Source organism: Cyrtonyx montezumae, unplaced genomic scaffold (genome assembly GCF_038088225.1).
Source record: "Cyrtonyx montezumae isolate F1298 unplaced genomic scaffold, pur_monq_1.0 scaffold_8, whole genome shotgun sequence".
In the NCBI taxonomy this organism is placed as follows: Eukaryota; Metazoa; Chordata; class Aves; order Galliformes; family Odontophoridae; genus Cyrtonyx; species Cyrtonyx montezumae.
Window position 1 is genome coordinate 33,921,939 of NW_027072089.1, and position 14,834 is coordinate 33,936,772.

At 33.1% G+C, this 14,834-nt stretch overlaps 1 protein-coding gene across 1 annotated transcript in view; it reads left to right on the top strand.

The window, feature by feature from the left end:
* The window catches only part of ASPH (aspartate beta-hydroxylase), a 104,151-nt gene that overhangs the window by 17,201 nt on the left and 72,116 nt on the right, over positions 1–14,834 (top strand). The window contains exons 3-4 of the mRNA XM_065751930.1: positions 1,853–1,921; positions 14,681–14,725. Of these exons, the coding sequence (XP_065608002.1) occupies positions 1,853–1,921; positions 14,681–14,725 (114 nt within the window). The remainder of the gene's footprint in view (positions 1–1,852; positions 1,922–14,680; positions 14,726–14,834) is intronic.

The window sequence follows — 14,834 nt, forward strand, 5'->3', positions numbered from 1 at the left end:
AGAGTGATTTTTCGGGTGACCTCAGTTGTCATCTTAAGATAATGGTAACGTTGCTCAATGTTAACACAGTATTGTTAATGTAATATCCAAAGATGGAAATCTGAGGTTTCAATTTTCAGGGTGTATGTCCACAGTTAGAGTTATTCTTTCCGTTATAGGCTTCAACATGCAGTTTTACAAGTGCTGGTTTTGAAAACTTTACAGACTTGCAAGTCTCTTCTCAGGATTTTTTTTTTTTAATGTTGACATATTTAAAGAGAAGCTTCTGGCTTGAAACCTAGTTAAGTCTAGTGATGCAAATAATGGTTTCTGTATTTTTACCATGCATGCAGCCAAAGCAAAGGATTTCCGTTATAACTTGTCAGAGGTACTACAAGGTAGGATACTAGAGAAATAAGGTTGTTTTACTGTCCCTTGGCTAGAAACTTCATTTGTTTTTTCTGTATGTTAATGTTCTTCTAGAATGACATGAAACAGTCATTTCTCATCTTTCTACTTCCTCCTGGTTTTGAATATGACATTATTCTTATTTTAGGACCATTATATTTATTCCACTGGTCTGTTGTATTTAACCAAAAATATATGAAGATCCTTTCTCACTGATAGATTCAGTGCTGTGATCACAACCCTAGACTCAAAGCTGAACTTTTTTTGATTTTTTTAAGTATCACATAGTGAAATATATTTCATTCATTTTATTAGCAATCAAGTTCTGCCTTCATATAGAGAGTCAAAATTTAATACTAAACTGGTAAACCACAAGGATTTATAGTCCTTCTGCAAACAGTGTGCAGAGTTTCTATCTGATTAAAAATTTGGCTTGAATTTATCAAAATTAATTAGCCCTCTACTTTCTTGGTGATTTAAGGGCACTTTGGTTGCGGGTCACCACAGTTATGTTAAAAACCATTTTTTAATAGAAACCTGATAATCTTTTTGTTTATATTTCATGCTGTCAGAGTTGTTACTAAAGTAAAAGTGAGATATCTGATGTCACCTATAAAAGGGTAGACAAAGTTTTGTTTGCACTGAGTGTTATACAGTTGTTCATAAAGTTATGAATGTTTTTTTCTTATCCTGGAAGTAGGTTCCATTTCTTCTATTAACTTAGAACTGAAGATGAAATTATACACGTATCTATATTCTGAGAACTTAAAATGACTTACAATTTGAAAGCAAATGGTGATTATTTTATTTTTTTACTTTTTTAATTATTATGCTATTATTTTAATATTTGTTTTCCATCCTTAAACATATTGAACATTTCGCGTGAAGTTAAATTTTTTTCTGAACAGAACCTGTTGAAAGTGCTTCATTGACACATTCCAGTATTCTAGTATCTAAATGGAGCTTACAGGAAAGCTGAAGAGGCACTTTTTATTGGGCAGCATAGTGATGTGAAGAGGGGTCACAGCTTTAAACTAAAAGAGAGGAGTTTTTTTAGGTGTAATAGAGAAATTCATTACTATGAAGATAGTGATGCACTGGAACAGGTTGCCCAGTGTATTTGTTGATGTCCCATCTCTGGACATGTAGGTAGGGTTGCAACTAGATGAACTTTAAGGTTTCTTTCAACCTAAACCATCCCATGATATACTTTTTTAAAATGTATGAGCACTGAAATGTATGCATGGAAAAAACCTAACCTGTATTCAGTCTAAAGTCTAGGAATCACGGAATCACTTAAAATATTTACAGTATAAAATAAAAGGTAGTTGAAAAAAGTAGCACTAAATAATCAGTATGGTAACAGCCTGGCATTGTAAGTTAACCATTGCACATTGAAAACACTGTGTTGGAATTCTGTTGCAGAATTCCTAATTCTGTCTTGTTCTTCTCTTTGCTTTTTTAGGTAAACTTGGAATATACGATGCTGATGGAGATGGAGATTTTGATGTGGAAGATGCGAAAGTATTGCTAGGCAAGTACAAAATTGGGAAGAATAATCTACATAATATATAAGTCACATTCATGTTTGTTTTTTTTTCTAATTGATTTATTTTATTTTATTATTTTATTTTATTTTATCTTATTTTATTTATTTTCCCTTCATGCAAGTTGAAGGACTGTTTATTCTCCTTATTTATCAGTGTTAGTGTGAATCATGTACTTACCTAGAGGACAGTTTTGAAGTTAAGCGATTGATGCTTCTGTATCCACTGTTACAAAATCATTGTTTTTATTAATAAATTAATGGGGAACAGGGCTTAAGATGCCTTAGGAGTTAAAACACTGTTCTTGTGAACATGATAAGTCAGATGAATTTTAAAATGGATGATAAGAGACCTTTATGTGTGACAATCACCTGTTTAGTGTATTTCTGTTCTGTTTTACCACTGTTCTGAATTCCCCAGGAGTCTGTTTTATTTTTGCTTTTGATATCCTACATGACTTGAAGCACTAGTCATAAGCACTGGTTTTAAAGAATGTGTCTTTCTTATCACTGAGTATCTTAAAGAAGTTTTGACTGACAGACATCCTTTGTGATAGTGCCCTTTTACTTTTCTGCCATTACCACATTCACTTCACAATCAAGCATGGGATAAGTACTTCTTACATAAGTGATTTTAGAAAGCTTGTTTTTCTTGAATTGGTTGCTTTCAAGTGTAAACATAATCTGATCACAGAAACAAATAAAAAGAAGAAAGCAAACCCTTGTGTAATTAATAATAGCTTGATCAGTATGGAAGCTGAAATGTCTCGAACTGGTCAAGGTTATCAGTAGTGTATTAGGACATTATGTCATGCTTTTGGAAGTTCAGTCTGTAATAACCGGTTTCTTGTCAGTTTATTTTTCCTTATTTGTGTTTGAAGAAATAAGAAGGTCTTTCAGGGGCTGTATCTATTGAATGCCATCACAATTGAAGAAACGTCATGCAATAAAAATTACTGAACTTGTTTGCAGTGGTATGAATGTGAGGGGTGTTCTGAATCACTTCAGACATGCAAATTGGCTGTAAATTATAAGTAGTAGATAAAATAACATTTTGCCTAGTTTACGTATGGAAAGTAGATATTAATTTCTTGTGGGTCATATTAGTTTTATTGAGACTACTAGAACTGTGCTGTTGTTTGGTTACATATGTTTTACACAACTTGATATAGCTGGGAATTCTGCCAATACATGATAGTGTTCCTATTACAAGCTTACCTTATCATGCATTTATACTTTATACTTAAAATGTGACACTAGAAGGTCAAACAAATAAAAAACTGATTTTCGTGGTTTTAAACATCTACTTAGATGTAAGATTTCATCTCATTTGAATTGAAGAATGTTTTCAGCACTACAAAGGAAATTGTAATTTCTAAAACATTACAGAACATTGTTGTATGTTTTCCTATTTACAATTCTGTCAGCTACTAGAAAAATATAACATTAGCTGAAGCTCCCAGTAAGTTACTGTGGTTGTTAGTATTTAAAAATGTACTAAAAATGAACACCACTATTATTTATGTAGAATACAATATTATTTTTAATCAATACAGAATCTGAAAGACTAGGTGCCCTCTTGAGGAATTAAGTAATCAAAGTTAGCAAAGAAAAACATGTTCAACTTCATTAGGGTGTCTATATATAATGAATTCTCCCTTATTTAATTTGTGAGGCTTTTGTTAGTGCATATGCTGTGTTTGAGGACTTGTGACTTTCTTGATTTTTTTCTGTGTCAGGCTACCATAACAAATAATTTCTCTGCTAAAGTTGACTTAAACACAAAACAATCTCTTTTAAGTTAGGAATTCTTATGGTTTTTTCTATTCTCCATTCTTTAGCTATTATTACTATTAATATGGAGTAGTTAATCCATATTAAGCTTTCTGGCATCTGCAGTGCTTTAATATTGTCCATTTCCATAACCTTCAGTTTTCACTGTAAAGATTTTGTGTTTTGAAGATTGATTTAGTATCTGAGTATTTCATTTCCTGTATGATTTGGGCACATCTGAGTAGGATTAACATTTAGCTATTTTTAATCTATTTTAGGGCCTTTGTTTTGTTTTGTTTGTTTGTTTGTTTTTAAATCTGAGGAATTGTCTTGATTAAATTCCATTTAAGGGGTTTGTGCAATTTTGAAAGCTGGTTGTAGGAAGTGTACTCTTCCCCACTACTAGCTCACTCCAGAGTTAAGACTTAACTAAAATCTCCCCAGCCAAACAAACTCAAATGTTTATTGAGTTAGTTTTGTATCTTTTCTTTTTTTTTCCAAAGCTGAAATGCATATGATTTCCTTATGTCAAGGAACCTACAAACTTTATGGGAAATAAATATTGAAACTAGTTTACAGCTGTATACTTTGCAAGTTCTTTCTATTTCACGGGTATTTGTGAGGATCTGTTTCCATTTTTTATGGCATTAGCAATAGAGACTTCTTCATCTATTCCTTTCAAGTCTTCCATTATCAGTAATTCTCATCCCATTTTTGTCCTCCTCACTTTGATTGTTCCATGAAAGAACTTATCTTCTTAACTAGGAAAGACAAGACAGTATTTCAGACTGCAAATAATCTGGAGGAATGTTATAACTCTGTACTCACTTCAGTTCTGTATGGAGAAACAATGGCTTTAGTAGTATTACAAAAAAAAAACAACCAACCCCCAAAAAAGCATGTATACAGATCGCCAATGCCTGTCTGACCCCTTGGGAGCAACTTTTATACCTCAGCTCTTTTAATAAATAACTATCTCCTGAGAAATTCTATACTGACTGCAGAGAGGGGAGAAAAAAATTAACCTAGTACATCTGTGACCATTCAGAGGGAAGTGAATTGTATAATCCTAGCTTTCATAAACCAACTTTTTTTCCTTTATCTTAGCTATTATAGAATGAAGTATTTGCAAAAGATCGTATGAAGATTTCATGTCAAGAAAATCTGTGATGAGATGGTGGGAGTTGAGAGTTGTTTGTTTGTTCTTGTTTTGATTTTTCAGGTATGGTTCACTTAGGATAATTTTCATGTCCTCTCTATTTTTTCATCTTTCATTGTAGAACCTTTAAATGTTAAAAACTGGCATATGCTCATTCTCTTAGGAGAGGTGTTTGCACAACAAGAAAGGTATATTCTCTTGATAAATAAAGTAGTTGCATTAGCAACATTGAACAAAGATTTTGACTTTCTAGTAAGTAGCAATGTTTAGACTTCTCCCAAAGTAAAACAATTATTTCTTACAAGTCACTGATTTAGCATCACCTATTTCCCCTATGAAGAAAGGCTCAGTGAACTGGGTCTGTTTAGCCTAGAGAAAAGAAGACTGAGAGGGGACCTGATTCAGGTTTATAAATATCTGAGGTGTGGGGGACAAAGTGTCGAGGCCAGACTCTTTTCAGCAGTGTGTGGAGACAGGACAAGGGGGAACGGACAGAAACTGCAGCACAGGAGGTTCCGCACGAATGTGCGCAAGAACTTCTTTACGGTGAGGGTGACGGAGCACTGGCACAGCTGCACAGGGGGGCTGTGGAATGATCTCTGGAGATATCTGGACGCCTACCTGTGCAACCTGGTAAGGAACCTGCTTTGGCAGGGGGGTTGGATTCAATGATCTCTTGAGGTCCCTTCCAACTCCTATGATTCTATGATCACACAGCTGACTGTTGGGACAGTTGTGTTTTTTTTGTTGTTGTTATTTATTTCAGTACTTCTTACCATGCTTGTGTTTTACTTTGAAAAGCACTTGCTCCCAAGTACATGAATGGAAAATGTAGGCAGTCCTCAGGGTGTTAGCTAGAAGTTAGCTTTCTTCATTGAAGACAAAATGAACTCAAATATGAATTAGTGATGGTGATATTTCCTTGTTTATTTTCTAAGAGAGGAAAAAAAATATATGCTTTTCCATTGCTCGGCATGAAGTATTTTTGTATACAGTGGCTTTTAAATCTAAAACAAAATCTTGGAATTATGAAGAAAGGATTTGGGTGTTGCTATTTTGTTGTTGCAGGGGCAAGCATTTTTATTTTTATTTTTTTGTAAAATGTCTCCCAGTTTGTTGGTCCCCTTTGTGTTCTGATAGTTTTTAAAAAGAATGTACTACCATAGTCCATGTTACACTTTGTAAAGGCCCAAGAGACTTTGTCTTGAATTATGACAATAGGAGCTTCTATATGGTTATTCATGTGTCCACAGGAGTACCCGAAGTACTATTTAAGCCTGTCAATTTTTAATTTTTTTATACACCAGATTTCAAGAGAATAAGCAGGTGATTTATAATTCTGTGTTTATTATTTTGATTTTATTGTTTTTTATTTTTTTTTTATTTTATATGGATTTACATTCTTAAGTTGAAATTTTGTTATTCAGTAAATAGACTTACTTTGGTAAATATCTTTTGTGTCTTTTTGTCCAAAGTTTGAAAACAAATCAGAATGATGACTGACTCCCATACATAAAAGTTAAGTCTATAAAATTTAATTTTTATAGAACTAAGCCATGGAAGAAGTTGGAGAGGGGTATTTATAATACCTTGGTTGCTTCCTGGATTCAATCTGTCATTTTAAAACCTTTTGGGCTATCCAGAATGGCTGGTCACTCGAGTAAAGGTTCTGGACATCCAGGTACAAGGATGTGGAACATCATGGACTTGGAAATTTCCTCAGAATTATCATTGATATTTTCACTATGTGCCGTAAGAAAAATGTTGCAACACGTTAAAAATCTCTGCCATAAACTTCTCTATCTTGAATGTTTCATTAACCTGCACCTGTTATTGCTTTGTAGTTTGCATGTGCAAGATATTCACTTAATTTTTTGTTCTCAACTATGTGTCTTAGTCTACTTTTCTGCTGTTCTTTCCAATGCAAACGAAGGTTTGTTCTGGTTAGAAGTAGTGAGGAAAATTCTTTTAAAGCCTGCTTTAAAGCTTACCTGTCACTGATGTTTATCATTGCTTTATCATTCTGTTGTGCTTTTTCCAGAATGGAAAAGTTGAAATGTTATTATTTAGTAACTATGAAACAGTAGATCTTAATTAATAATAGTTAACCATGACTTTAACCACGACTTTGCATTTTAAGTACTAATTGGATCAATTTTCAAATGACCCAAAATAGCAAGTCCTGGTGTCAAAGTTCAGAAGTGACAAGCTCTGTCTTCACTGCTTTGGCCATCTGTATGTCTCTTCTATAGCTATCTTGAGCCAGCTTTAGACTTTCTTTGCAGCAATTCATAAGGATTAAAAAATAAATAAATTAGAAGCAAGTCTATGTCCCTTTATATTGGATACATCTTCGTTTTTATCTAGCCTCTGTATACCCTCCTATTTGGCATTAATTCCTGAGGATAAAGTATATGATTGTTGAACAAATATTATAAAAAAAATGATTGAGATGCATTTTCAAAAAAAGAAACAGCTGAACAAGAAAATTGTAAAACCCTCAGCAATCAGTCTAAGCAACATTAAGTAATGCACAACAAAATAACTGTTATGATTACAGTGCGGCTGTGACAAATTTTGTTTAAATACTGTTTCCTTTTAACTATCATTTTCAGCTGTCTCATGCAAAGCACTCAAATGTCAACCTGATGGTTAAAAAAAAAAGAACAGAAATTAGATGTTTTTAGATCATGCAGGATTTGTAAGTCTTACTGTTTAAAAACTTTCTAAAAGTAAGTACTACAGTAAGAAAACTGAACATAGATCAATTTGATTTTAGGATTAGAAAGAACAGATGAGAAAGCAAAACTGCCTTCTGTTTTAAGGTTTTGGCATAGTGTTGTGCATGCTTATTGTCAAAATTCTAGCCTATACTTCGAAAAACTAAACAATCCTAACATCTTTCTATTTCCTAAATAGCTCTCCTGTCAAGACTGCAGTCTGTGACATGAGTTGTCTTTCATAGATCCTCCGCTGACAGTTTCCTCTTTCCACCTAACTGCTGTCCTTTTTTTCTCTTTCCTCTATTCTTGTGTAGGCCTGACCAAAGATGGCAGTAATGAAAATATTGATTCCCTTGAGGAAGTCCTTAATATTTTAGCAGAGGAAAGCTCTGATTGGTTTTATGGCTTTCTCTCATTTCTCTATGATGTATTGACTCCTTTTGAAATACTAGAAGAAGAAGAGAGCGAAGCTGCAGATGATGTTGATGGTACGTCACAGAATGAAGGGGTTCAGGGAAAAAAGACGTGTGTTATTTTGGATTTACAGAACCAATGACTGAGAGACTAATTTGATTGGCTTTCAAAAATGTCCATGAAATCATCCGTCTTAATATGACAGGAATTTCAGGCATTGAGAGGAAACTCCCAAATGGACACTCTAAAGATTGTACTAAAGTCAGCCATGCAATACAGTTACGATAGTTGAAAGCCTTTCAGTGACTTTTTCATTTTTGTGACAGGAAGATTAATAACACACAGCTGTGTAAATATGTAGAATTAAACATCTGTCTGCAGTTGTGTAGTTGGTTTCTGTATGTGCTTCAAATTGTGCATTTTATGCACAAAACTTACAAAACTAAATGTAATAACCTCTACTGTTAACATTATAACATGTGTCTTTCTACAAAACATTAACTGGAGTGTTTTGTAACAGCTTTAATTGTAAAGTATTCTGGCATGACTGCATTATGTAAATACGTATTTGTATGTTAATCCTTAACGTAGACATAACAATGATAATTCTCTTGTGAAATTTTATTTTAATAAATGATTGATTTTATGATTCACTGATTTCTCAGACAGACACTTTTTACTTGATCAAATAAAAGCACTTTGCTTAGAAGTGCTTGATAGCTTTACAAAGAGATTCATTTATTTGCTAACATTATTTTCAGAATGATGCTTGTTTTATCATCTATTCCTCCTGTTTGTTTTCAAAGTAAAATTTCAGCCCTTTGGACACCTTTGTCCCCCTTTTCTGTTCTTTTTCTTCTTATACAATGATCATGCTGCAAGGGCTATTCTGAATTGTTTTTTAAATATTTTATTTCTTTATTTTAAGGTGGGCCTTTGGTGGAAGTGGGAAGCTGTGATTGTAAATTTAATATGTAATACTGAATATATTAAAGATTAATTAGAAATTAGAATGTACTGTCTTCTCTTCGTTGCTAAATTCAAGAATTCTGTACTCTATCATAAAAGTTACTGGTATGTAAGGGGTAGTTTATAAATGTATTCTGCAATCTATATGAAATCCTAAAAGCTGGAACTGAGCTGTAATTTTAAAACAGGAATAGTGTACTTAATCAGATTATTATTCTTTATATATGAAATTGTTTATTGGTCAGAGTGTTTTCTGCTATAATTATACATGTATGTTTCCCTTATAAAGTTTAGACTGTAATTTTAACTCCATTGATGCAAGCTGAAATTTCAAATTCTTACTAAACTCAGTGAGTATTCAATTGCTTTGGCATCGCAAATTTTAAACTATTTAACTAGCCTGTTTCAAAACCCTACCTTATTGTTAAATCATCCAACTAGAACAAGGGTCTACTCAATCTTTAAGCAGTAATAAGGTGTTAGAACTTGTTTGTTCTTATTTCTTTTGACATAACAATTTGTCATCAGTGGTGTTTGTTGCTGTCAGAACTTTCTCGAAGTTTAAGATAAATTGATTTTAATGAATTGCATAAATTGTTGTGATTGAAAGCAGGATTTGGCCAGGAAAGGCAGCAATGTTTGAAATTAAGATGAAAATGAAACTTAAACTTGTAGTTTCTTTGATAGTCACTTACACAAAATAGAGTTGGTAAGTTAATTTTCTAACCAAAGTCCAAAAAAAAGTTCAAGGTACTTAGGAATTAAAATAATTTTAGAAAGCAAAGCTGCTGCTTTTTACCTACATTTTTCACTTCTACAACTTTTACTACTTTATTTTACTCCTATTTTAATGTTTTCATTGACAAAAATATAATGTGTAAATGAAAAGAATTTCCCAGTTTTTGTAGCTAACTAAGAATGAGAAGTTGGTGATTTGTGTAAAATTGAACAAAGTTTTCATTGGCTACTTTTATCTTTCTTACGATTAAATTAAATTGTAAAGAACTGCACAAAGAAATGTCTTTGACTAAAGTTGTAATCTTCCCTTTTAGCCAGAATTTACAGTTATGTAGGATGTTTTGTGTTGCCCTTTTTGTGGTGTTGGTTTGTTGTAACTGCCAGTCTTAAGTAGAAGTTAACAACCTTTGAACAAAATACTCCATTTAACCTCAGTAACATAAAGTGTTGCTTGCCTTAATGTGATATTAATATAAAGAAATTTTAAGGGGAAAAAAGGCACCTTAATACATGAATGTATGAGGACCATGTATAGCTGAGAACTTCTGAAAGGTTTGAACACTGGATTTCTGTGATCACCTTCAACAATATTTAATTGGAAATTAAATGGGGGAGAAAAAACATAATGCTCATAGTATATAAAATAACTTAGAAATGAATAGAATAAACAGGAAAATGTTGGCTTATTTGTTGAAATAATTAAAATAATTACAGCAGCAACTTCTGTCAGTGATGTTTTGGTGTTTTTTTTCCCCCAAAATATAAGATTTTTGATTGCTTTTTCAATCCATTATTTGAAGGTCAGTGAATGAGGCTTACTACCTGTAGGTTTTATTTTATATTAATCTTTCATTATAAGTGAGTCTTTAGTGACTGGCCTTGGAAGAAATTAACTTTTTATGATAGTTATTCATATGATTGTCAGTTGTATGGAGAGGTGGAAGAATGCATTGAAATGTAAGTAGGATTTTCATGTCAGTTCATAATGGTTAATGATCAGATGGGAAATAAACCACCTGTATTGTAAATATGATTTGGTGAGTATTTGAGAGCTGCCCAGGGAGGCTGTAGAGTCTCTTTCAATGGAAATATTCAAGACCTGTCTGGACACCTACCTGTACAACTTATTGTATTATACAACCTGCTTTAGCAGGGGGTTGGACTTGATCTCTTGAGGTCCCTTCCAACATCTGTGATTCTGATTTGGAAGCTGTTGTGTTCAGCTGTAATGGACTGCATGCTATTTTCTGATTAAATTGCCATCAGATAAACAGCTATCATAATGATGGAACAGGAGCATGAAATTCACTAAATTCTCTATTTCATATGGTCAGATGGGATGAGTTCTTTTAGATGAGCCTAATCAATATAAAAGGCTTGATGATTTCTTTTAAGACATGAGAAACCTACAAGGTATGTCTGTGACTTCAGAAGAGAAACTGCTTTGTGTCCTTTGCTTCTGATTTTGGTTTTCCTTCTAAAATTAGGTAGTTAAATAAGTAGGAGGTTTTAAAGCAACTTGCTGTGAATAGATTGAGTGTTCCTTTCAATTTTTTGTGCTAGTTGTCTGAATTAAAAAGGTCTCTTGCTCTTGGGAGGGTTACAGGCTTTGGGGATGTTTGACTTTCAGCATGCAAATAATGAGTGGAAGGAATTTAGTTTCAGATAGATGTATGTTAGCCTTCTGTCAACAAGCCATTTTGTTGGCCAGGTGCCTTATATATCCAAAGCAGTATATGCTAAATAATAATTATTATATGTAGATACTTATTCAAGTAATGATAGCTTTCTTTGGCTTGCAGTTATTCCGTAAAAGGTAAAGAGGTGTGTGTGTGTGTGGGGGGGGGGGGGGGGGGGTGCAGGGGAAGGGGGTAGAAAGGAATTAGGTGTCAGTTTTTGATTATAGATTTATATTTTTAGTGCATGATTTTAACATCTTTTGATAATTTTCTGTGTGGTGAAGGAAGTCTTATATATAAAATTAAAAAGCTGGCTTGTGGAGTAGCACGATTTTATTTTTATTACTCTTTTTTTTTTTTTTAATGCTCTTAGATTTGATTGGACCATGTGTGTTATAGGAAGAGCTGTAATGCAAGTCCTAATGGATAGAGCTTGACACTTTCTGGTTTGCTATCCAGGCTTTGCAAAAATGGTAGTAGGGTAGAGAGTTACTATTTGTCAGCTGCTTCTTGCTAAGGTTGACCTTAAACTTTGTGGAGAATGTGGCATCACTTTTTCAAATGTAAATGGATAATCTAAATTAAACAAATTTACAGTTGCTGCATGGTAGTGCAGTTAAAAGGTTTTTTCAGGTACATTTTGTTTTGAAATTAATTTATAGGAATTTCTGTGTCGAAACTTGTTTGCATAAAAAATTATCACTAAACGGCTAACATAAAAATTGCATATGAAGAAAGAAGCTCTCACGTGGAATTTTTTCTTGAAGAGAGAGGTTTCCTCTTTCTTCCTCAACATGATTTTGTTGCATAATACCTGTAGTATTTAAAAATTTAAGCAATCAGTTAAATGAAGATACAAATTTGTCAACAATTATGAACTATTTACGAATACTTTGCCACGAATACTTACATTTTAGTAAAACATACTTTTAGAAGGTAATGGAAACATTCAAATATGCAATCTCTTCATTCTTTTGTATGGTATTCTATACTGTCAACACAGGATCTTTATAAGATAAGATTAATTGGAAGACAGAATGAACTTGAAAACTAGCTCCTGAAGATACTTGAAATGTAATTTAGAATAAAGATCCATTAGTTCAGTTATGTGGTTTGTAAAATTCTGCATGTTGGTTTGTGTGGCCTGAGGTTATAAGTGCTCCCATCTCTGCTAATGATTTTACTTAGGTGCCAGGTTTTATCACATGCTACCTGAAATAACTATGAAAAGCAGACTGTTTTGACCAGGTTCTTGTTTCAGACAGCTTAGACTTCATAAATAAGTTTTTCCTGTGCTACAGTCATTGTGTGTGTTATATGAATATATATATAGTCATCCAGTCCAGGTGGAAATGAATATGCAGCATGATTTCTGTCTTGTGATTGTTTTACATAATATCAAGATTTTGAACCGTATTGTTATACTTAATCTTTCTCTAAATGGCTCTATTCATATCATGTTAAAATATATCGTTTGCATAATTATATCAGGCCTTGATTATTTGCTGAATCTTAATAGCATTCGTTGTATTAAGAGTAGATTTATAGAAATAAAAGCTTGTTTGAATATTTTGTAAGTGAAATACTAATGAGCAAGGTGTTTCGTAATGGGCTTTTCAAGATAGCAGTTGTACTTTCATTTAAAAATCCTTCAATTATCTACATATAATATTTTTAAGTGTTCAAGTCTTTGCAAAATTTTCCGTTTTTTCTCTGTCATAACATGCTTGTAAGAATGTTATCTCAAAATAGCCAGGATCAATTTATTTTACTGCATACGTAGATAAGAGGTTGGTTCTTAGATTGAAGTACTGGTTTGTGCAGCTTAGATATTAAATGATGCTGTAGTGAAGCAAACTTGGAGATTATTCTTTCTTCTCTATGAGGAAATTATTTTGTTGTTAACATCTTGCTTACTGTTTAGAAGTAATAAGACTTGAATAGCAAACATGAGTCAGAGCACTACTTCAGCAATGACAGCAATTCCTGAGCTCAGCAAGACTTTCATAGCTCAAGTTGAATTTGTGAGGAAACTAATGAGAACATTTTGTTTGACTAGCTCAATTTAGAAGAATTTTGGCATAAAGTCAATGCTCAGTGCTTTGAAAATATGTAAAGGAAGTTAGATGCAACTTTCTTGTGTGTGTGTAGTTTTTCCTTGTTTGTTTTTTAAGACTAAGTGTTAAGGTAGTCCAGATAACTTTGAATTATTGTCTAGGAACCTAAGATTAAGATTCACGTGTCCAATGTTAGGCCCCTTGTATGAGTGAAAAGCCTAATGCTGAGATGTGGAGATATCTTTACTTGTTTAACAGAATTATGTAAAATTTTAAGTATATTTACCATGTATTAGATTTTAGTTGTTGTTTCCTAGCAGGTCACAGGTTTTTTGTTGTTAAAATAGTTGTGTTCACGGGATTTAGATCACAGTACAGAGAAGCAAGATAATCCAGTTCTGTTTTACATCACTTTAAAGGTATGAGGCTACCTATGTTTTATATTTTGGATGGGTTTTGCCCAGTTGATGTGTGCTTTTTACCGAGTTTCACAAGATGCCAACTGACCTGGTTTTCTGTTAGCTATTTTGAGGAAGGAGGGCGGTCAGCATCTTGTATCTGACTTTGACTGGAGAATTAAGTTAATTATTTTTGTAAGCCTTAAGTTTTAAATGATTTTAAGTAAAGCAAATGGCAACTGCTGTTTGGAATATGAGCAATACATCGCCATATTACGAAATATATATTTTGCCAATGTACATATTTCCATTGGATATAATAGAACCCAAATATTTGGAAGAAATAAGAGTAAAATAAACATTATATATATTACTTTTTTAACATCAAGGGAACAGTCCAGTGTTCTGAAGTTTCCTTTCTAATTTTATTCTGTTCAGTTTTGCAAAACAGATTGTCATTCATTGTAAGAAAAGAAATTAAGTTTATATAATGTACATTACGTAGATGCTTGTAGATCTTGTGAGTTAATATATAGTGAAGGAATTGGTCATAATTATGACACAGTGCTTTTTGGAGAGAACAGAGGTAGCTCTAGGAAGCTAAGAACTGCTCAAGTAGTGCACAGCTGGTGATGTGGCACTTTGCCTTGGTTAATTAGCCTTCCATCTCAGTACCTGTGTTCTTGCTACGGAAAATGCTTAATTCTTGTTGAGCTAATGCTTGGTATTTCTCTGTAGCATTACAGTGTGCTATCTGAAAGTAATACATGGCAGATTCAACATTTGTTGAACGTTACAGGTATGTTCATAACTTATTTCCGTTTTGCAATAAATCAGGTGAGGAACCAGGAGGGGTAGCCAAGAAAAAAGCTAAAGTAAAAGGTATTTAAAAATTTTTTTGTGTGTGTGGAAATGTATGCAGATGGTGTCTGAATTGCATGTGCGCTGCAAACACAGGTTGCAGGTTATAATGTTACTAATATTAGCTGTG